The sequence below is a fragment of the Camelus dromedarius genome, chromosome 16, assembly GCF_036321535.1.
Source record: "Camelus dromedarius isolate mCamDro1 chromosome 16, mCamDro1.pat, whole genome shotgun sequence".
Classification (NCBI taxonomy): Eukaryota; Metazoa; Chordata; class Mammalia; order Artiodactyla; family Camelidae; genus Camelus; species Camelus dromedarius.
In genome coordinates this window covers 41,052,927-41,076,386 of record NC_087451.1, presented here as the reverse complement: position 1 = coordinate 41,076,386, position 23,460 = coordinate 41,052,927, and the positions used below count along the sequence as shown (strand labels likewise).

The window sequence follows — 23,460 nt, the reverse complement described above, 5'->3', positions numbered from 1 at the left end:
ATGTAATCAGTCCTGTTAGCTTAGTTGGCCAGGGCAGGGTGTATGCAAGATCACTGGTTCTGTTCTGTTTGAGCTGGTTTATTTCACATTTGGCATTAAAGGAAAAAACTGTCTCATGACTGTAGACCATGTCTACACCTAGCCAGATACATGTGTCAGTTTTAGGCACAACTGCCCAACTATCCCCTGGCTCTTGGTAGTGGGAAGGCTGAGGAACTCCAGGTTGCTGGAAGATAGGACACCCAGTTTGGGTATCCTTGGGCAGGGTAGGGAGCAACTTCTTTCCCTCCAGGGCTGGAGTGTTAATAGGGTCCACCGGTGTCTGAATTCGATCTTACTTATCTTACAGGTGAGCTTCAGCATTGAGGCCAAGGTACGTGGCTGTCCCCAGGAGAAGGAGAAGTCCTTCACCATCAAGCCTGTGGGTTTCAAAGACAGCCTCACTGTCACGGTCACCTTCGATTGCGACTGTGACTGCCAAGCCCAGGCTGAGCCTTACAGCCACCGCTGCAACCACGGCAACGGGACCTTTGAGTGTGGGGTGTGCCGCTGCGGGCCTGGCTGGCTGGGGTCCCAGTGCGAGTGCTCGGAAGAGGACTACCGCCCCTCCCAGCAGGACGAGTGCAGCCCCCGGGAGGGCCAGCCCATCTGCAGCCAGCGGGGCGAATGTCTCTGTGGCCAGTGTGTCTGCCACAGCAGTGACTTTGGCAAGATCACGGGCAAGTACTGTGAGTGTGATGACTTCTCCTGTGTCCGCTACAAGGGGGAGATGTGCTCAGGTGAGTAAAGCTGCACACCCCTCCCCTCCTGGTACCCACACATCCTCACACATCTGCTGCTGCCTCTGGAAACGCATGCAGGTCAGGGCTTGCTTGAGGAGGGCACAGGAGGGCCCAGGGGCAAAACTGAGTAGATGGCACTCCAATGGCAGAAGACAGAAATGAGGTTTTCTTTGATTCCTCTCTCCTCCCTATGTCCTTGCTCAAGGGCACAAGGGGAAAAAAAGCTTCTGCTTCTGGGGGGAGGAGTTTCTCTCTTAGAAGAGCCTGGGAAGGAGTGGGGAAACTGGAAAGTGAAGATGGTTTTTTTCTTTTCCTTCATCTGCTCTTCTGCTCGTGTTTTAAGTCACTGGCTCCTAATCTTTTCAAGGATATGGACCAACCCCTTTTTAAGGTTTAAAAAAAAAAATCACTTTTTGATGGTGATTACATTTTTAGTATACATAGATTTGGAAAACACATAATGTCAGAATATGTAGTGAAGTTAGTAATAATTACTTTACATGGATTAATTTTCTATCACAAAAAATGTGGAAAATAGTAGTAGATATGCAAGATATTGGAGCACATTTGATGAGCCAATACACTCCAGCCCTGGAGGGAAAGAAGTCGCTCCCTGGAAAACAGTGAGCTCTTATTAAATGTTGGTGCTATTTTGTTATCACTGTTGGTGTACTGTTACTCTTTGTACTCTAGCTCTCTGCTGTCTAATATGGTGGCTATTTAAATTAATCAAGTTTAATTAAAATGAAAGTAAATTTAAATTTAAATCAAATTAAATAAGCAATAAAAAAATTAGTTCCTTTGTCTCTCCACTAGTGGCTGCCCTGTTGGACAGCACAGATAATTATTGGATAGCACTGCCACAGAGAGTCCCAGCCTGCAGACTGGGGATTATGATTTTGAGTCCTTCTACACGCAGGGTAGTGATAACTGAGCTGTTGTCCTCATTTCAAAATTCAGTAAATTCCTGAGGCCCACTGATCATCTCAAGCCAGTTTCTTCTTGCCCCAAAGACTACTCCTGGGGTACTTCCTCAGCTAGAAGTCCAACTGAGGTTAATGTCGTCTTTGTCTGCATCACACTGGCAACCCTCCCAGAGGCAGTTAGGCAGTCTGAGTTGTCCCTGGGCACTGGGGATGCATTTTTGCTGGGCTATAATCACTGTGGCTTGATCCCTGTTGTGAGAGATAGATTGAAGATCTTTGTAGACTGGTTGGGACTGGTTTATGGGTGTACTGTGGCCAATCAAACAGAGATTATAATTGGCTTCTGGGGTGATCAAATCCATGACCCAGATTGGCTTCACTTGCATTGGGGTTCTAAACCAGCTGCGCTGATCCACCCAGAGGTTCACTCTAACATCAGCCTTTATAAAAGCTTGATTAGAAAGGTAAATCTGTGTCATTCTAAGGCATGTCCAAGTCATATAAAAATAGCTCCTATTTATTACCTGCAGCATTGTTTCCTTTGCTCATGCCAACACAATTTGAGAGAGAGATGGGAGAAAAACAGTATCAGAGAGATTACGGGTGAGAGATCAGATATGAACAGACACACACACACACACACACACACACACACACACACACACACAGCAGTTTGAATTAGTGAGTGAGGCAGGAATTTCAGTTCATTTTAATATGAAATAGTATTTGCATCACATTCAAAGCACTAAAGGGAATAATTAAGTTTGATGCAAGAGACCCAGGAGGAGCAGGTTGGGATTGAGAAGAGGGTTACCCTAGGAGAGGCATGCATGTGGCCGATGGCAGGGGTAGAGGGGACACCAGGAAGGGAGGGAGGCCCACTGCTCCTCCATAGCCTGATTGTTCCTGCTCTGGTGTGAGGTGGTGTGGGAGGGATCCTGGCCAGAGTGTGTTTCCTTTGGCCTCTGGCCCCACTGAAGCCACAAAACAAAGCTGCCTGGGTCAGCAGCCCTGGTTCCTGCCTCCCACCAGTGAAAGAACAGCTCGTCCTCAGCGTGCTCCAGCATATGACACAGGAGAACCCCAGGCAGTGCTGCAGCCTCTCAGGGTGCGGGGCGCCCACTGGCTTCAGGTGTGGACCTTGTGGTGCTGTCATCACATTCTCCAGTGACAGATACTCAGGGACACAGGCACTTGGTCCATATGGGTGAACAGGGGTCATGTGTGATTCCTGACCTGGCCAGAGCTTATAGCCCAGCTCGACATGGTCCATCCCCAGAGCTGCTGGCCTGGTCCGTTCTTTGCCTCAAACAGGGGCTCATGAGGCAGGAGTGCTATGACTTGGCCATCGCTTCAGCACCTGGCCTTTCCTGTCCTCTCCTCCCCACTGGCGGCATGGTTTTCGTGATTTCACAGTAGCAGCACCCCTCAGACATCAGGGAGTCCATCCTTGTCCTCAAGGGACTCTTCCACTCACCACATCCACGAACATAAATTGATCAGGCACCCATCTGTGCCTGGTCCTGTGCTGTGTGCTGTAGCATTGTGCTGGGATAGAGAGGCAGGAATAAGACAGTTATGCCCTCCATGAACTTCCCTAAGGAGAATTCACAGTGCGAGGCAGAACGTGCTAGATCCCAGAAAGGTGGTGTCCTCAGGGAATGTTACAGGAGTCCACCAGAGAGAGACCCACTGTGGACAGGGGACGGCTGGGTGGCTTCATGGAAGAGGTGGGACGTCAAAGGAAGGGTTGGCCCCTTAAGGGGAGCAGCAGAGCGATACATCAGCCCAGAAGGTCAAGCTACATGGGGAGAGTCACTGCCTTCCCTCTGACCTGAAACTCCTTCCCCTCCCCTCCCCACCCCTCCCTTGCTGCTTCCTTCTTCCCGACCTCCCTTTTCTTTCTTACACTTTTTCTTCATTTCTCACCCTCCACCTCTGACTTTCCTGTGAATCCCGGCTCAGCCACCCTTTTGCTGGAGGGGTGCCAATCCTGTGACATTATCACACTGGCTTCCTTTTAAGGGCTCACCCTGTCAGGGCTTTGGAGTCAGCCTCCTGGCTCCGGCTGGCCACTTCCACTCCCAGCCTCGCCCCCTGGCTAGCTTGCGGATCGTCTTCTCAAAGATCACTTTGTTTAGCCTCACAAAGGAAACACTATGGGACAAGGAAGGGTTTCTGAGGAGACTGAGGCCTCCGAGTGCTGCCAGGCCTCTGTAGTGTCAGCTTTTCCCTGTCTGGGAGCCCTGGCCAAAAGCTGGGTGTAGTGGACACTGTGGTGGTCCTGCTCTGCCAGCTGGGCCACCCGTCCTGCATCTGCTGTTAGGGCTGCTGCCCCCAGCTCACAGATGCCCCATCTCTGGAGAATTATTTTCAGCTGACAGGAGCTGTCTCGCCCTCAGAGCTTGGCCAATGACTGATGGACAGTGCCTTCACAAGTCCTTTACCTCAAGATTCCTGTGGTGTCATTCATGCCCCTGGGGCTCACCGTGGGATCAGGCTGGAGGGAGTCTCAGGCTGAGACCACGTTCCTGCCAGCTTTTGCCTCCTGCCCTGTCCTGCTTCCCTCCTTCCCTTCCACTTCCTCAGTAAGTCACTTGAACGAGAATCCTCACCACAAGCTATACTTCTAGGGAACCCAACCTCAAAATGCAGTTTTTCTTCTTTCTCCACCCTCTGCCAGCCCTGTATCTCTAACTCTCCAGAGACACTTGGCAGCTGGGACAGATAAGGCTATGTCTCCCATCCTTCTTGGGAAACAGCCATTTCTTGCCAATACAGTGAAGGTGTGTCCGAGTTTTGAATGCCAGTGTGGGTCCTAGAGAATGGTGCTGGTTATCAGCCGTTCTGTTGTGGGTGATGCCCATCTGGAGGGACCCACAGTGGCCAAGAGACATGAGTCAGACCCACTGGGGTCACTGGGGAGCAGTGGGTGCCAGCTAGTTGCTATGAGCCTGGCCATGGAACACCCTTTCCTCCACCACCTTGGCACCAAGTGGCATGGTTTTCAGATCAATTCAGGTTACTTCCCCCTTGCTCCTGCCTTTCCTCTGATTAACAGTCAGATTTTTATTATTCATCCACTTCTTCCTGATTCAGAGTCCTGGAGAATGAGTCACCTTTCTGCAGAGTTTAGGAGCCAAGTTTTAAAGCCTTGTTAAATGAATATTAGGAGAACATAGTGTTGAGGGTTAATGTCTGCATTTAAGCAGTCTAACCCCTTACCCCAGTCTCTCTCTCCCATTCCTATACTATGTAGGAAAGTGCATAGATCTTTGCTCCTAGGGCTGACGGCTCTTTGCAATACTATGACAGTGCAAGCAGGGCACGTGTTGGTGAATATTGTGTGTATTTTCCCGGAACTGGGAGTAAACTATTTGACTATCCCTCCATGGTAGGAATGTTGCCTGTCTTGTTCATTGCTGAGTCTCCAGTGCCCAGCATGTGGTATGAGCTCAGTAAATATTTACTGAATGAATGGAAAAATAAACAAACATTAATTGCATACCTGCTCTGTGTCAGATGTTATGCTAATCACTATTGATGGAAAAATTAATATGGTATGTGCTCCCCCATCAGGGAGATCACAGTCTAGAAAGAGAAACAGTTAAGCAAGCAAATGGGTTGAACATAGGGTTGGAATAGAGGTATATATAAGTGCTAGGAGAACACATGGGCAGTCGATGTGGAGAACAGCCTGGGGAGGTCAGAAAAAGTGACAGAGGGGAAGGATCATTTGAGTTGAGCTTTAAAGGGTGAATAGGAGTTTGGTAGTGGTTACAGGAGGAAAGGGCATTTAGGCAGAGGGAACAGCAATGCTGACAAGCATGAGGATATGAGGACAGTGTAGAAGACGGTGCACAGCTCAGTGTCAGGGCTAAAGTTAGAAATGTGAGGAGGGTGAGGAGAGGTAAAGCCAGAAAGCAGGTCGAGCTACCATCCTGGGGTGGGGGCTTCACCTGCTGGTCTCCCCCTTTGGGCTGTGTATTTTCAGGCCACGGCCAGTGCAACTGTGGGGACTGCCTGTGTGACTCCGACTGGACCGGCTACTACTGCAACTGTACCACACGCACCGACACCTGCATGTCCAGCAACGGGCTGCTGTGCAGCGGGCGGGGCAAGTGCGAATGTGGCAGCTGCGTCTGCATCCAGCCTGGCTCCTACGGGGACACCTGTGAGAAGTGTCCCACCTGCCCTGATGCCTGCACCTTTAAGAAGTGAGTGGGCAGGGAAGTGAGTTGGAGAGAGTTGGGTGTCTGGGTCAAGGGAGAGGGTCCACCAGACTATGCAGGTTCTGTCTCTTACCAAAGCTTTAGAGAGAGAAGTCTGTTCCAGCAAATGACTAGCTTTCCTCTTTCCACTGCAAACTTGGGGGAAAGTTGGAGGGAGAGCCAAGCGTGAAGGGCACAGAGCAGTACCAGATGGACTGCAGTTGGAGAAACTCATCTCTTAGGCTGGATCCTGAATCTCTGAGTTGAGAGGAAGGCTCAACCAGGTAACTCCTTGGGAATGTTCCAGTGCTGATGGTCAGACTCTGGGAGATGTGGGGCTGTCGTTATGAAGGACTATGTAAAACAGGAGAAGTTCACCACTACAAACTTCACTCATCTGAGAGTCAGAGGAAGCCCCTGTCAGCCCAAGTCTGTGGCCCTGTCGTTTCTCTTATGGCGTTCCGGGCATGCAGCCTGCACGTTTGTACAGGATCCTGTGCTCGGAAGGGCCCCACACTTGGTTTAATGCTCTGCTGTCATCCTCTTGAAATTCCTACTAATTTTTGAATGAGGGACCTGACATTTTCATTTTGCACTGGGTCTCCAAATTACATGACTGGTTCTGACTTGAATGCTCCCAGAAGTGGCATAGGGTTCACCCTCCTGGCAGAGTCTTAGATGGGACATGAAGAAGTTTAATGAAGGTACCTGGGGCCCTACCTATGAGTAAGTAAGGCCATCCCACCCCTGAATGCCAGACGTGACTATCTGAGCCCCCAAGGATCATCTCACAGATGTTTTTGTTTGTATGTTTTCAGCGGCTTTCTGGGTGTATGGCAGGCAGAGCCAGACTGCAACACACTTAGATTTGTTCCTTCCTTGCCTTCATCCCTGTGTCTTTTCTTCTGTAGGGAGTGCGTGGAGTGTAAGAAGTTTAACCGGGGAGCCCTATACGAGGAGAATACCTGCAGCCGCTACTGTCGTGATGACATTGAGTCTGTGAAGGAGCTTAGTAAGTTCGGTGTGTCATAGAGTTGCACACACCCAGGTTCTAAGTTTTTCTGATTTAATCCCAGAAACTATCCAACTCTTATCTGTAAAATGGAAGAGTAATTCCTACCTCAAGGCATGTTGTGCAGGCCAGATGTACAGTAGGCACTTAATAAAAGCTGGCTTCCCTGAGAGTCTTCCTGTATCTCCACTAATTTGTTTAGCAATTCCTCCCCCTTCTGCTCCCCAGAGTTCACAGGCTCAGCAAGATCCTACAAATAACTTATAATTATGTATAAATCAGGCAACACTAACTTTACCACCCCAAGGAAAGGAGGACAATGCACCTTATTTTACAGATGAAGAAACTGAGGCACAGGGTAGGGAAGTAGTTGCCCATGATAATCTTAGCTTAGTTGGCTAGTGAACATTTACTGAGTTTGCTTAACTAAGACTGTTAAGCAATGCCCAGGCATACAGCTTTGCTGGTTTAGAGGGAAACCTTCACCCTTGTGGAGAGCCAGAATCATTAGCCTGAAGCCCCCTTTAGCTCTCTGGAAACCCCTCCTGGAGTAAGACAGATAGAAATACAGTGGGGAGCAAAACTCTTGCCTGCAATTATTCTGGTTTGTATTTCATCTTGACTTAAAAGGAAATGATCTTTGCTATGCTCTCAGCACATTTGATGTGGTAATCTGGGCCAGCTAGGCATTGGGTGGTGCCAGGGAGATGGCTATCTCTTTGGAGATAGTGATCGCTCTTAAAGACAGGAAACACATTTTCAGTGAGAGCCACAGTAAGATACAGCCAATCAGGCAGCTTCTGGGTGGAGGTGTTATGGGAAAGAATCAGACCTCTGGGCCCTTTGGCTAATATCAGAAGTGGGGCTGGGGCGAGGGTAGTGATTTGGGGATTGAGTTTGAAGAGGCAGTTTTTCCTCTGGAGAAGAGCAGGCTTGCTATGATTAGCTTAGGTGGAAGAGGCTGCTGAGATGGGAGACATCTTTATCATCTAGACCAGATGGGTATTATAAGTTAGTTGATAAGTAGTACCCCCACCCTCTGCCATGACAATCATAAATGCTTATTTGTATGGAATTTTATAACTTACACAAGTTATAAAAGTATCTTTTCATTACCTTATTCTTCTCCCAACAACCTAGTGAAGTAGAACTTATAACTATTGTTATCTTCATTTTGAGGTTGAGGAAGTTGAGTCTCAGGAAAGTTAAGTAACTTGCCCAAGCAACTTAGTGGTGGGTTAAGATTAGATCTATATCCTGAAATCCTTACTCTTTCTTTCCACTGTACTATGATACCACTGGTTTACCAAAGGTTTATTGAGTTAAAGTCTGTAGGATGTGCTTTGAGACTCACGTTCTACTCCTGCTGCATCACATATCTGCTGTGTGACCTTGGGACGTTTGCTTAACCTCATTGTGTGTCAGTTTTACCTCATCTGGGAAAGCTGGTGTAGGGCATAGGAAGGTAACCCATAGTTCCACTGTCAGAATAACAGGTTTTAGAATTAGAAGGGATGAAGCCAATAAAACACGATGGGAGTCAAAGAAGAAGAGAGAGCTCTTGAGAGGAACACTGGATCAGAAGCGGAAATGGAAGAAATATAAGGGCTGAGTAAACAAACTACTGAGAATCACTGAGCAAGCAGAGAAAGGAAAGAGGGGGGAGGAAACAGCCACTGTGTGTCAGGTACTGTTTACTTTATGCTGTTTAATTCTCGACCATCCCTGTGAGTGAGGGTTTTTCTTCTATAGAAGAAGAAAGGGAGATTTGATGAGGTCGAATGACTTACCAAAATCACACAGCTGGGAGGTGATAGAGCCAGACTTTGAATCAGATTATGTGATACTGTTATGTCATGTCCCTTCCAGAGGAAGGAATAAGAACCAAAGAGGACCTGTGGGAGACAAAGGACAGTAGTGAGGGTCATCTGTAGGCGATTGCCAGGCACTTGCCTGGCTCAAATGACACAGCCATCCCAAATCTAGGCATCTTGCCTAACATCAGGCATAGGGTTTCCTGTCACGTACTTTCTCAGAAGTCCAGTGACTGGGGTTAGAGGGTGGCCCCATCTTCCAGGAATTGGCCCATTTTTCATTCTTCCATCCTGCCTCCTCCCCCAGAGGACAGTGGAAAGGATGCTGTGAATTGCACCTACAAGAATGAGGATGACTGTGTCGTCAGATTCCAGTACTATGAAGACTCCAGTGGGAAGTCCATCCTGTATGTGGTAGAAGAGCCAGGTGAGTGAACCCTGAGGGTCCTGACCCTGCCCCCAGGGAGAGGGAGAACTGTGTTAGGCAGTAACTTCCACCCATCACTCCTCTTAAACAGAACAGCCAGATTAAGCCTTCCAAGTGGTAAGTTAGGGCCTGTATAAAATATAAATACCAGCAAGAAAGTGACTTGCTAGTTGAGGAGACAAAAATAAGAAGGTGGGTAAGGAGAGGAAGAAGGTAGGTCTGTATCTTGTCAAGAAACAGAATACAGCATGACGTTTTTTGAGGTGATAATGTTAGGAAGTAAGGAATTTAAATTCTAGCACTTTTCCACATGAGGCATCTGCTCCACAAAGAGTTAAACAGTTTCCAAGAGCAACCTGCTTGCTTCTTCGGAGGAAGGCCTGATGGTTGGAGGTGTTGACCTTACCAGGTTCACCATGAGACGTAGTGAAGGGTTTGAGGCATCAGCCCAGGGCTGCCCTTAACACTGAAAAGTTAGCCTTTGCTTTCGAGGCCCTCTGGAAGCAGGAGAGCTCATTCTGTCATACACAGACCCACCACAGGTTTGTCACCATCCAGCGTGGTCAGTTTGCTTCCATCTTATTCCCTTTACCTCCTTTCTTCCCCTTAAACAACAGATTAAGATATGAATCATTAGACAGCATTTTTGAGTGCTTATTATATACTGGGCAGTGGGCGAGGTAAATAAGACCCATGTGACACTCACAGGCCATGGAGGGGAGAGCGTGTAAAGCAGTGATGACACTGCAGTGGGACAAGGGCTAAGGTGTGGTAGCTGTGGGGGTGGGAGGGGTGGACAGCAACTTTCAGGAGTGAAGGAATAGTCTCTGAAGGCTGAGGCTAAATCAGCTTGTCCCTTGATGTTCTTTACAGCTGTAGGAATTTCTTCAAATCATTTTTTTGACCAGGTGCCAGCCAACTTGTTCTGAAAAAGGCCAGATGTTAAATATTTTAGGCTTTGTGGGCCATGTGGTCTCTGCTGCGGCTACTTAACTCTGACACAGTAGCAGGAAAGCAGCAGATGAAGGGGCCTGGCTCTATTCATAAAACCAGGTGGCCAGCCATGTGTAGCAGCTCATGGGGCCATTGTTTGCTGGTTCCTCTTTAGGGCAGTGGTTCTCAAACTTTTGTATGTTACCCTGTTAAAAAAAAAATTCAGATTCCTGAGCCCTGTTGTACTTCCACAGCCTATGCGTCTTTTTTTTTTTTTTCATTAGTGCCCCTGGTAATTGTGATTTTCACCCCAGTGTTTGAATGCCTCTGCTGAGCCTTCTCAGACCTCCTCCCGCCTCCATTCGCTCACTGGCTTTGATGCACCTGTTTGATTCTCATGGCAGCTGTGCTCCCCTTCAGCCGGGCTTTCATCACACTGTCAGATTGCTTCTTTAATCACCTGTCTCCCTCGGTAGATCATAAGTTCCATGAACACAGGAATGGTATCTGTGTTACCTGTTGTCATATCCTCATACTTGGCTCAGCCATTTACAGAGAAGCTACTTAATCTGTGGTTTTTGAATGGATCAATAGGACTGGTTATTCCCAGGAGACAGTCAGACTTATATACATCTTAATATGTTTTGGGAGAATTTTGGCTTCTTGGAGAAGGAAGGGGATGCCCGTGGGAAAAGGGCTACATCTCTGTAACCCAGGGTGCTGCTGTCCCCTGGGTAGCAGAGGGCATGGGGTCCCCATCTGTGATATTGTTCATCAGCCTTTCCAGAGCTCCCACCTTTTATAAGGGAGAAGGGAGGTAAAGAAAGGGCATCACCTTAGTTTTATTCTGTGGCTCAAGGGAACGCTGACAGAGGGGAGGTGGAGAGGGAAGAGACAGCATGTTTATCTGTGGGGTAGCCGATGTGGATTAACCAGGCTGTGACTTCCTCACACTCTCCCATCCACCCGTTGTAACACATTTCAGGGGTTTTTCCAAACCCACCCTATGCGTACCTTTGTCCCCTCTCCTTTCAGAAGGGCTTTGGGGTTTCACGTTACTTCATCTCTTTTCTACAACAACCCTGCTGGCGCTCCTGATGTTATCACTCATCAGAATCCTTTGCCTTGGTACCTGAGGCTGGACTCTACTGCCTGGAGTTGTAGGGAACAAGGATGATGATAACTGGGGTGGTACAAATACGTTTTCAGGCTTACTGCCAGTAGACCCCTTCTGACGCATTAGGAGATGGGACCCCAGACCCACATTTCCTATCTTGTTGACCTGGAATTCCAAGTTCTGCCCCTCCTCTCACCCCTACCCCCCAACCATTTTCAGGGAGCTCTGGCTTTGTGTAGAGTATAGCATCTGGGGCCCTGGAGTGCAGGAAGAGATTATTCTCGTTTGCTAACTCGTGCTCTTGAAGATGCTCTCTTTGAGGGGCTGAGCCACTGCAGGGCAGTAAAGAGGGCACTGCCAAGGAGTTTGACATTGGCCGAGTGGTGTTCAGCCCTCTGGGAATGAGCTCCCCTGAGCTGGGCCCCCATCACTTCCAGATAGGGGTGCCTGATAAAATGCAATATGTGGTACATACTTATGCTAAAAAGTTACTTATGGTTTATATGAAATTCAAGTTTAACCGGACTTCCTGTACTTTCGTTTGTCAAATCTGCTAATCTGACCCAGTGTTTCCTGACTTTGGGTCATCACCCGCTCTGGGTCCCCATCACTGAGGCTGGGAGGGCTTTCTAGAGACCACCTGAGCCTGTGTCTTCTTCTAGGAACCCTGCTATCCACCCCTTTCACAACAGACTATTAACAGATTTAATTTTCCCCCTGAAGATCTCCTGGTAGTCTACCTGTCCTGCCGTACTGACATGCAGAATTGAAGAGATTCCATTCTGAGGTTTAAGGGTCAGCCCCACCTCAGTCTTCCAGAGAAATCATAACTGCTTTTCCCAGAAGAACTGGGGTCCTTCAGTCCTGGGAACTTGGACGCTGGAACCTCATAGCCTCTCTCCAGACATTCCTTTAATTATAGACAGGTTGTAATTTGGTGGGGTGGGAAATAGCCTGCTTGGGTTGTGGTGATGGGTTTTTTTGGGTAGGATGTGATGAGCGAGTGTGTATGTTTAGAGAAGAAGGTGGGAGACAGTGTGGAAAGCAGGTGTAACTCCTCTCCAGATCTATCAGTACTCATGCATACCGACACCTAATTACATAACACCTGAGAAGTTACTGGAGCGAGGCTACTCATCAGAGCTCTGTGGTTTATGGGAAGCAGAGCTCTTCAGAGCACACTAAGCTTGGCCTCCAGAGGGGTGACGTACCTCTGTTTACGTTGGTTGTTGACTGGGGTTGAGCAGGAAGTCAGCGCTCAATAGGCTTAGGATTTTAGATGACTAAATATTTTTGGAAGAAACCCCAAAATATTGTCTTGGTTGGCAGGCCTCCTAGTCTCGAAGTATGCCAAAAAGGTCATTAGGTTCCCAGACCTCAGGGATGTAAATATTTCAACTACGGTAACTCACTCAAAGGCCTACAGGAGCTACGTAAATAAATTAAGGAAAACAGCTGCATATGACAGGGACACCAGGAATAACAGTAGCTGATATTTATTGAGTGATCTGGGATCTTTAAATATATTTAGCTTAATTATTTCTTAATTATTCTTCATAACAAATTTTTGAAGTCAGTGCTATAACTTTTATTTGTTTATTTATTTATTTAGGGGGGTAATTAGGTATATCTATTTATTTACTTATTTTAAAGGAGGCACTGGGGATTGAACCCAGGACCTTGTGCATGCTAAGCATGCACTCTACTACTGAGCTACACCCTCCCCCCTAGTGCTATTACTTTTAGAGATGAAGAAACAGGAAACAGATACCTGAAAAGGTTAAATAATTTCCCAAAGGTCACATAGCAAAGTAAGTGGTAAGTCAGGATTTACATCCAGAGTCTGGCTCCAGAGCCCACAGTCACACAGAATCAATGGCAAGTCACACTGGCTGCTCTGGCACACTGAAGAACATGTCCCATCTAAGAGGGGCAGCTACTCCTCAGCCCTAGCCATTTGCAACCCTATAAAAATACAGGTTCAGTGTTTCTAGATCTTTTGATTTTTTTTTTTAAGAGAAGAAAAAGAATCTGAAATTTTAGGGGGATAATCTCCTGATTATTCTGTGTTGACAACGAAATCAAATTTTTAATAAACAGCTATGTGAACTCACACTGAGTAGGCTGGATTTTGCCCGTGGATGACCAGCTAATGACCTCTGATTTAAAACACTCAGGACACATTATTGCTGCCCTGAAGATTGCTCCCCTACTCCTTTTAAAAATTAATTGGCTTATTTTGTAAGTCCTGTTTCCTTCAGAGAACTTTCTAGTGCTTTATGACTTTGTCCAGAAGATCTTATTTGTTGTAGCCATTTCAAGTGATTCCTGCTCCATTCCCAACTGCCCTGCTCTGTGCTCTCTCCTGACAGAGTGTCCCAAGGGCCCTGACATCCTGGTGGTCCTGCTTTCAGTAATGGGGGCCATTCTGTTTATTGGCCTCGCTACTCTGTTCATCTGGAAGCTCCTCATCACCATCCATGACCGGAAGGAGTTTGCTAAATTTGAAGAAGAGAGAGCCAGAGCCAAATGGGACACAGTAAGACTCTGGGCTGGGCTGGGTGTTTCCTTCAGTTGTTGGTTTGAGTCTGAAGTGGAAGTAGTAGATGCTTAGGGTTCAGCCAGCACCATGGTTTCCCAGGTATCCTCTGTTCTGGAGATTGGATGACAGCCTAACTGTCCTGTTGTCCTTACGCTTTCTGGATTCTCTCTGTATCACACAGTGACCACAGGCCACATCAGTGAGTACTGACTGAGCTCAGAGAGGGCCCAGCTCTGCTCTGGACACTGGAAGAGATGAAAAGGAAACTTATTCTCCAAGAGACAGGGCAAACTTAAGACTACTATGTTGAGGACATAAAGTAATACATTGTATACTGAGGAAATCCAAAGCATTAAACACAAACAGAAAAAATAATAATAGCTAACATTTACTGAGGATTTACCATGTACCAGGAACTGTTCTAAATGCCTTTTACATATTAACTTATTTCATCCCATTAACAGCCCTATGTGGTGGATAACATTATTATTCCCATTTAATAGATAAAGAAACTGAGTACAAAGAAATTAAGCAGCTTCCCTGATTGTGAGAGGGAATTAGGTCATGAAAAGAATTACTTTTTGGGTCAGCCTCTTAAAAACATGATCCCTGTAGTTTATCCTGATTGAATCCAATCAAAAAAGCATTTATTGAGAACTTTCTATATGCATAAGTTTACTCTATTCTCCTTTGGTTCGTCTTCCACATTTTAACTTCTTTCTGGATCTTCCAAATGGCTCTTTGACTCCTTAAATGTCCAGGGTTAGGCTGAAAGTTTGTTCCCATTTGATGGTGATCTCAGGCCTGTGTACTCAAACATCCCAAGAAACTGAGATGTTTCTATTCAAACAGTGTAGAAATCCTGGCCCTCTGAAGTCCATGAGAATGCGTTGTGCTTCTTAAGGCTACCACTGAGGACTGGTAGACCTAATGGGATTTGTCACTGTTTGTTAGAAAATAATTTGGGAAACCTAGTGAGACTCTTCTTCCTGCTAACATGACAGTTTGTGGGTAGTGTTTGAGGGATGGATGAAAACAAGTTAAGAATTATTTGAGTAAAGGCTGTCGTCTGTGTTCCAACCACCTCCTGCTACGTTTCTCTTCCTTGCCCACGCCCTCCAGCACCATTAGAATGAAGTAAAAATGGGAGAAGGGTGAAAGAGAAAGCTCAGAAGAAAGGGAGGATAGAAGATATTGGCTAAAAGTTACCTTGAAATTTGGGATCACCAAAAGTGATGGGCTGAAGTTAACCCCTTAGGAGTAGTGGAAGGATGCCTTTCTACCTGATCTCTCCTCATATTTCCTACCCATTCCTACCTTAAGGGCAACTGTGTGAGTATAAGGAGCATTAAGCTATTCATTGATGGTATACCCCAGAGCAGGGATCTTGGGTTAACTTCTCCAATGACATGTAAACCCTGAGGGAAGGGAAGAATTGAGGAATTCGCTGTAAGACACTTCTCTGTTCTCTCCGCAGGCCAACAACCCACTGTATAAAGAGGCCACATCCACCTTCACCAACATCACCTACCGGGGCACTTAATGACAGTCATCCTCAGAGCACTGTCAGACTGTCCCAGGATTGTGGGTGTCTCAGCTGTCCTGTTTACAGGGACAATATCTGTGGGGCGGGATTGGGGGCTTGGAGTGGGGTGGGTTGGAAGAATGTGGGTCTCTGTGCGTGTGTGCGTGTGAGTGTGCTGTGTGTGAGGGAGTGTGTAATTTAAAATTTGTGAAGTGTCCCGGATAAGCGGAGCTCCTCAGCCTTTGTCCTCAGGACGCCCTCTTCAGGGAGTCTTCCTGCTTAACCTGAGGGTGACCTACGCAGCTGAGCAGGTATTCTTCATTACCTCAATGGGAAGCCAGCTTTCCTTCTTGGGCCATTCTCTTGAAGAGAAGGGTAGGGCCGAGGTCTCTCTTTCCAGAGAAAGGGACCTTGATTTACCCTGTGTGTGTGGTTCTGGGGCCTGACTCTCAGCAGCTCTGGTGGGAACTGCTGGGCTTTGCAGCCTTTATCATCTATACCTCTGTCTCCTCTCCCTTCCCTCAGGCTGGAGGAGGAATCAGGCGAGAGCTGAACCATCAGAGCTGCCTGTCTTTGCTATCAGCTCAGTCCAGCATGGTTCTCTATTAAGAGAAGTCCTTGCTACGTAATTCTTAAGTCTACTGGGAGCAAGGATGGCAGGGCCACCCAGGGGTCACCACGCATGGCCTGGAGGAGGGTGCCCATGTTCCCTAGTTTGTGATCATAACCCTTCAGATTCGCCTCATTGGCAGCTCTAGAAGAAACGTGTCGCCCTTAGACCAGCACCACCTCTTTACCTCCTAGTCCACGCTCTCACTGCTGTAGACATCTGCTACGTGGTGGGGATTTCTCTCATGACCGAATGCTTTCGTCCCAGGGGGAGTGCTATGGTTAGAGCCAGAGGTCTGCCCCACCCTTTGGGCCCTCTGCTCCTTGTCCAGGGCACCTCCACATGTCCACCCCCGTGCTCCTATGTGCTCCATCCACCCGTGGGGCTGATTGCACTTATCTACCTCGTGGGTGTCTTGTGAAGGGATCATTCCCAGGGGTCTCTGAGTCTGCTGGGCCTAAGTGCCAGGCTGGAATGATGGGCCAGTTGTATCAGCATGTGTGGCCTATTTTCCTGTGGGCTGGGCAACCTCATTTTAACTCAGTCTTTAATCTGAGAGGCCACAAGTGCAATTTTGTTTTACTTTTCTTGTTGGGGCACCTGAAACTATGATGAGACTTGCTTAATCTAAAGGAGCATGTATATAGACACATTTGCATTTATATTTGTAATTTTATTTGATGATGAGGAAGAAGGAGATTTAAAAAAAAAACACACAGAGACTTGGGCTGGATGGAGACTCCCACTTGGCATCATTTATAGCAAGTCACTGCCCAGTTGCTGGATCTGGAAGGGCTTCTCATCTGGAAGCCTATGGGTATGGACACATGGACATGCTGGACCTTTCCTGAGGAGGAGGAAAATGGGCTGCTCTTTTTTTCTAGCAAAAGCAGTTGCTCCACTGGTGTTTACATTCATTCAACATTAACAACCACCCTCATTCCCCTTCCCCACCCCCACCCCCCCCCAAAAGGGGAAGGGCTTCTCATGATCAGAAAATCTAAGCCTTGGCCTCAGAGTTTCAGCTAAGGAAACTTGAACCTTAATTAAGACAAGTCACTTTCTTCTCCCTGGGGCTAAATTTTCTAGTTTGAAAAATGATGTGTTTGTACCAGCCAGTCTAGAAAGGTCTCTTTCAGTATCAGCACTCTGTGATGCTGGGATTTACTGTATGTGGCATCAAACTTGCAATCAAGATTCTGTGGGATGTTGGTGCTGTTTGTTTTTGCAGTTGAGAGATCTTAGAGACCTGGCTTTGGCAAAAGCAGATGTCATCCCGTGTCACCTTTCTCAATGAAAAGGTTTCTTTCTATCATCCTCTTTCAAAACCCCTTCTCCAGCTTTTGTTAGCAGTTACATCTCTGGATGTAGCACCTAAGCTCCACTTAGTTATTTCTTTGTTCACTTTGCACACAGTTACATCCACATGTTAGGGAAGAGGGACCCGTAAGAACTAGCTGAAATATGTATTCTGTATCCATGTGTTAACATTGAAAATAAACCTTGGAATTAGGAATGAGGCAGCTGACAGAGCCCTGTCTCGCTCATGGATTATTCCTTCCTGCAGGGGATGGTAATGTAGTAGAGAGATAAAGCGGGGAGGGACGATCATGAATCCAAGAAGTTTAGAACCTAGCTGTAACCTTTGGCTGCTGAGAAAAGACCCCATCAGAGTAGGAGTTGGATATTTTCTTTAGATAAGATGGTTTATATGAAGAAACTGTATCAAAGGAGGCAGGACATGTATCTAAAGGATGAAAAAAATCAGTGGGAATCTTGTCTGAGCTTCTACAATGAGGCTCATAGGCTTTGAAGACCAGTACTGTTTGTATGTGGGGAGAGCCTGTAGTTGTGTTCACCAGATAGCAGATACCAGTCAGTTTTGGCATCTTGCAGGGTGAACATGTAAATAGTATTTTAGCATCAGACAACACAGCCTGAAGAGGTTATTTGTGCCCAGCTCATTTGGAGACATTTTATGATGAATCTCAGGGTCTGTGGACAATAATGGGAAACTTTGAACATTCCTGACAAGTTCACATAGAAGTCAGTTCTTTACCTCTCACATATTCCTAGACCATCCATGGTTTCAAGATACTTCTCTTGGTTAAGTATTCCTGGTCAAAATTACTTAACGTGCCTTCCTGACTTCCTTAACCACCTCCTCTGTTTGAGTTGTGCAACAGTGAATTAAATGTGCTTTCCAAAAAGAATTGGCCTAAGGCTGCCCAATGCTTCCTGTGTTGTTATTTCTGTTTCCTTTGGGTAAAAAGAGTGTCATTGCCTCACAAATGGTTATTTTAGAACAAGCGTTTCCAAATGTAACAAAATGATGACCGCTATGGGGAGCTGAAGTTAGTTTTGGAACCTAGGGCTTATCTTTAGACATTAATAACATTTCCAAAATGGGTATTTTTTTTTTAATTGAGGTTTTTTTAAGGACCTTGTATAACCTCAACAGAACAGACTGTCAGTTTAATCTAGGTTTTGTTTACAGGAAGCATAAATTGGTAAAATAAAGGCTAAATGGCAAATTATTTACAGGACCACTTAAAATGCCCCACTTTTATTTAAGGCAGTGGGTCTCAAAGAGTCAGCCCTAGGACCAGAAAATCTGCGAGTGGGGACCAGTGTTCTGTGCTTTAATAAGCCCTCCTGGTGATTCTGTTGCACATACAAGTTTGAGAACTGCTGGTTTAAGGAGTCACATATCTACTCTTTCTGGCTTAGAAAAAAGTTTACAGCAAGTCAGCTCTGTTACTAAAAGGTTAAGAACATACCTTGGCTGATAAATTAAGAAAACCAAATATACCTACCCACACGAAATGAAAATCTACTTTCAACCCATATTCCAAGTTAAACGATCACAGGCTCACTGGATTCACTCACAACCACAAATTCCCATGAAAAACTAAAAGAAGTAATAGATCAGAATCACAGGGGAAAAACAGCTAACAGGATACTTGGCAGGCATCTAAGAAAATGTTTTATGTGTACCTAGCTGAAGCAAGAAAATACTCTTACAGCATTTATTCGCAGGAGATGGGATCAAAATCTTAATTATTAACATTGTCATCCTATAGGATGGCAGAATAAGACTTAAGAATTTGTAACTTCACTTTTTGCTATTTAAAGTGTATTAAGCACTGACAGTGTGGGATTCAAGTACTTTACACAACACTTACAATCTTTGCCTTTGAGTTTTACATTCCTTACATAATGTACATTTTTTGGGGAACACAATACAGTGCATGACATCATAAAAAGATTATGTGCACCTAGACTGGGTCCTTTTATGGTGAAATTTTGTAAGATTCACTGTGTTTTATTTACGTCATGGTAACTGATGGCTATGTCTGGATGAAAATGGAGGACTTATGTGAAAATGAAATGAAAAGCAGTATGTCAGATCATATTTATCATCCTTTAACTCTTGACCTCTGTAGTCTGAATTCTATGGTAATAGCCATCTAATGACCACTGGCTTCCAATTACAGGCACATTGTCTTGGAATTACAAAGCCCTCATTTATCACAATGATATAAGGAAACAATAATATATGCTTTGTAAGTAATCCATTTAATACTTGTTGAAACATAATTTCTATTTGGTTTTGTAATATATTTCTGGAAGTATATATACTCTTAATTTGTTTTAGCTTCACCAAAGCACACAAGGAGGCAGTTTTAAATGCTTTCAATCAAGGTTAACCATATTGTTAAATAAAATTTTAAAAATCCACTTACTGTGGTTACCCAAGAATGGATTGTATGTGAAAGGAAAATTATAGATCAGGAACGTGCTTGTGTTCCTTGTAGCTGCTAATGTCATAGTGATGGCTCTCCAACCTCTTGCATAGAGGAAATATTTTTTATTAGCTGTGTATTTTCTGACAACACACCAAATAATGCACACAGAATTTAAGTATCTAGGAAGCAACATTTAGGGAATTTAAGAGTCTTTAGGCAAAATCTCCATTGTAAATCATTCCTTACTGGTGTCCCTGAAAAGAACTTTGTAAGGAGAAATTACACAATTCATTGTGTTTTACCTAGTATATTAGTTGGGTTTTCCTGTGACTCATACACAATTGGCACGATTCTTTGGAGAGGTCAGACTGACGTGCTTTTAAATATCATGTGATGGCCAACGGGAAGAGTTTGTTAAGAAAAAGGAAAAATGTTGATGGATGATACTGAACTTTGCATACCCTTTTAGTCACCCATTGTGACAGTGGCTAATTGTGCTCCCATATCTGCTTTCACCTCACATAATATTAGAACTCCTAGTTTTTAGTTGAACACATGGCTGCTCAGAATAAATACTATGTTTCATAGCCTTTCTTGCAGCTAGGTGTGCAATGGCCATCTCATAGTGAGATGTAAATGAAAGAGGTGCTCACAACTTCCAGTAAGGTCCACTTAAGGGAGCATGCCTTTTTTCCTCCCCTTCCTTCTTCCTGCAGGCTGGAATGTAGAGATAATAGCTAGACTTTAAGCAGACATCATGGATCAAGATGTGATATAGGGGATTATTACCTATTGCAAGGCCTACAAGGCCCCCAAGTCTTATCCCATTAAAACACTGTTGGAGGAGGTAATCAAGAGGGTAAGCCTGCTGGATGACCCACAAGCTGGACCTGGCCGATTGGAGACTCCTCACCGCCTCCCCTGTCCCTGAGATGTACGTTCTGCTTACTGTTCCCACAGTGGGAACTTTTCCAAGGATGGAGCCTTGAGAGAGTAAGGTGTTGAGACTGGATGGTATATGTGACAGTTAAAACCTCTATATAAACTTTTAAGGTTCTGACAAGTGGGTGCAGAGATCTACTCATCTTGAGACTACCCAAGACAAGCCTTGTATATAAGTTCCCTTGCTTATCAAACCTGCCACCTACTAATCTGGAGTGGTCTGCCTCTTTCTTTCTTTCTTTGGTCAGCTATTATTTAGGGATTTTCTGTTACTGGCAAAAGAATCTAACCCTAACTAATATACCCGTGGTGCTATCGGGCGTTCTATGAAACTAACAGTAACTAAGTAGCTCATCAATAGATTAAAAAAACTGCAAGCATTCAAGGTTATTTAAGCATCCACAATTTTTGGTTAGCATACAGACTGAAGCCATTCCACCCTCACATATCAGAAGGTGTGTGGACAATGGGTTGAATCCATTAATAGAGGTGACTATAACAGGGTGGTGGGGTAGAGAAGTAGGGAATGGGGGAATGTTTACAAAAATAAAAGACAAGGTCTTAGCACTCAGATTACATATAGACTATTCAGGATGATAAACCATATACATTTTAAAAGTACTAAAGAATGCCTACAGAGTAGGGTTTAAGATACGATAAGCATAGAAGTGTCACTGAAGGCATTAATTCTTGTAACATTTATTGAGCACTACATACACATTTTTTAGTTATCACAATCCTGGGAAAATTGAGGCTTAGGAAGCATGCATAGTTTGCCCCACTGCATACAATAAAGAGGATTTGAATTTGGATAGATCTGTCTCTAAAGCCCATGCTGTTCACCATATGAAAATAATGGAGAGCTCAGGTTGGATTAAATCAATGTGAACAAATTACCTACATGGTTTTAAAGAAAAGATACTCTAAGTCGTGGGCTTTAGTTCAGCAAACCTTAAAAACGATTAATTTCATTGAATTGGATTTATACATCGTTTTAGGGACTACTGGGGAAAGCGAGGAAAAATCGCTATGCGTCTTTTCTTCTACCATTATCATTTCACCTGCAGAATGCAAGAAAAGAAAAGTTGATTTTCAAAGAAAAGTAAAGCATTTCTTCTAAAAAAAAGTGTTAGTCCTTTGAAAGTCTGCCTGGAACAAATCTCAGTAAGGTTGTGGGACAAATAGCTTCGAGCCGCTGTCCACTACCGAGTAGCAGAAACTAAGGATGGACTGTTTTAGAAGAATGGGAGGATGGGAGGTTTTCAAAGGATAGATAAAAGATAAAACTGAAATGAGGTTAAATAGAGTGGGACAGCGCGCCAGGGAATGAACAGAGTGCCAGGAGGGCAAGGAGTGCGTAGAATGGAGGGAGAGATCCAGGCGGGAAAGAAAACGAGGAGAGGAGCCCCGTCTCTCAGGGTCCAGGCCGCCGAGCCCTGTCCAAGCGAAGTCACTGGCCCCTATGAAGTGGGGCAGACGCGCGCGGCCGCAGCGCTGTCCAGTCTGCGCGGAGGCCGCGGCGACCTCAGCCGCTCCCCGGAGCAGCGGATGCCCTGCACCGTACCGGCGGCGGTGGCGGTGGCAGCCGCAGCGGCCCGGGTCCCCCAATCGCCCAGCGCAGGGGGTTCGGTGGGCAGAGCGTCGGGGGCGGTCAGGTGACCTGGGGGCGGGGCCTCGCTGCGCGGGATCCCGAGAAGGAGGCGGGGCGAGAGCGTTGTGCTGCGCGAGGGACCGAGGGGCTGGCTTGAGGATTGGCTACCACGAGGGAGGAAGGGGACAAGGACGGAGCAATGTGGGAACCCGAGGGGGCGGACGGTGGGACCCTTACGGGACAGGGGTGGGGAGGGGAGATTTGCTGAGGCCATGGAAAGAATGAGCATCTGTCGTTGAGGGCAGGAAGAGTGCAATGCGGTGTGAGGAACAAAGAACAGTTGCGAAGGTGAGTGAAGGTTCCAGAAAGGTCGGCAAGGTGACCAGAGTCGAACGGTCAAGGCATAGAGTGAGGGGTGACTGGCCGAGATCCGCAGGTCTCTCAGAAATGAGGGTAGTTCTAGAAGGTTGGCGGTCTCTGTGGCGGGGAAACTTCCCTGCGCCTTCCCATACTTTACTAGACGGTTACTAGAGCTCTCGGTTCAGTCTTGCGGGCAGTTTACTTGTCTGCCTAACTTTCTTCCCAAAGAAGCCATAAGCGTCACAGGAGCAGGGCCTACTGGAATCCTCCACAGCGCGGGGTTTTGTGTGAAGTGGATGTTCACTCAGTATTTGTTAAACAGAGTGGGTGGTGGAGGTGGTGAGGACGAGCGTGAACGGCAGTAGATGCAGTGAAGTGGTTATGTTATGCAGTTGCGGTTAATGGACGTGTGCCGTCGACACGGCAGAGAAGGCGTGAGCGAGTGAGTAGGGTGGTTTATGAAGGAAGCGCTGTGAAAGGAAAGAGTAGAAAGTAATTCATCAAATGAGAAGGTACAACTGTGAAAACAGTGTAAACCTTAAAGCACTAAACAAAATCAAGAATTATAGTAGTTGTTTGGAGTCAGCATCTCTCTTTTTTCTGCCTCAGTTCTGACTCTTGGTTTACTAAGAAGCAATGGAATTTTGTGAAACTATCCCTGGATTTGGAAGTCAGAGACCTATATTTTGCCACTACGTGTTTTGTTGTGTACATTGTGTGGGCAAATCACAATCTCTTTGTGATCTTTGCATCACTTTCCTCGTATATAATTAAGGGACTAGACTGGAAAGATTTCTAAGATCATTCTAGCCCTGTTATGGATTCTGTGATTTCATGTAACAATAAACAAGGAATCCCCGCCCCCTAGCCCTTAACATATATCCTTTAAATTACAAAATTTTGACCGTTCTATACTCTG

The 23,460-nt window shown here is 45.9% G+C and overlaps 2 protein-coding genes across 4 annotated transcripts in view; both read left to right on the top strand.

Annotated features, from left to right (window-relative positions):
• ITGB3 (integrin subunit beta 3) overlaps positions 1-18,112 on the top strand; it is a 48,038-nt gene extending 29,926 nt beyond the window's left edge. For 2 of the 3 annotated variants that reach the window (XM_064495701.1, XM_064495702.1), the window contains exons 10-15: positions 355-779; positions 5,703-5,925; positions 6,831-6,931; positions 9,053-9,172; positions 13,595-13,761; positions 15,242-18,112. In XM_064495701.1, the coding sequence (XP_064351771.1) occupies positions 355-779; positions 5,703-5,925; positions 6,831-6,931; positions 9,053-9,172; positions 13,595-13,761; positions 15,242-15,307 (1,102 nt within the window). In that variant the 3' untranslated portion in view covers positions 15,308-18,112. Of the gene's footprint in view, positions 1-349; positions 780-5,702; positions 5,926-6,830; positions 6,932-9,052; positions 9,173-13,594; positions 13,762-15,241 lie in introns of all 3 variants that reach the window. The other variant, XM_031468822.2, reaches the window with a different exon arrangement.
• Positions 18,113-22,373: 4,261 nt separating this feature from the next.
• Positions 22,374-23,460, top strand: part of EFCAB3 (EF-hand calcium binding domain 3) — a 36,833-nt gene continuing 35,746 nt past the window's right edge. The window contains exon 1 of the mRNA XM_010981726.3: positions 22,374-22,529. The gene's annotated coding sequence lies outside the window, so the exon portion shown is untranslated. The remainder of the gene's footprint in view (positions 22,530-23,460) is intronic.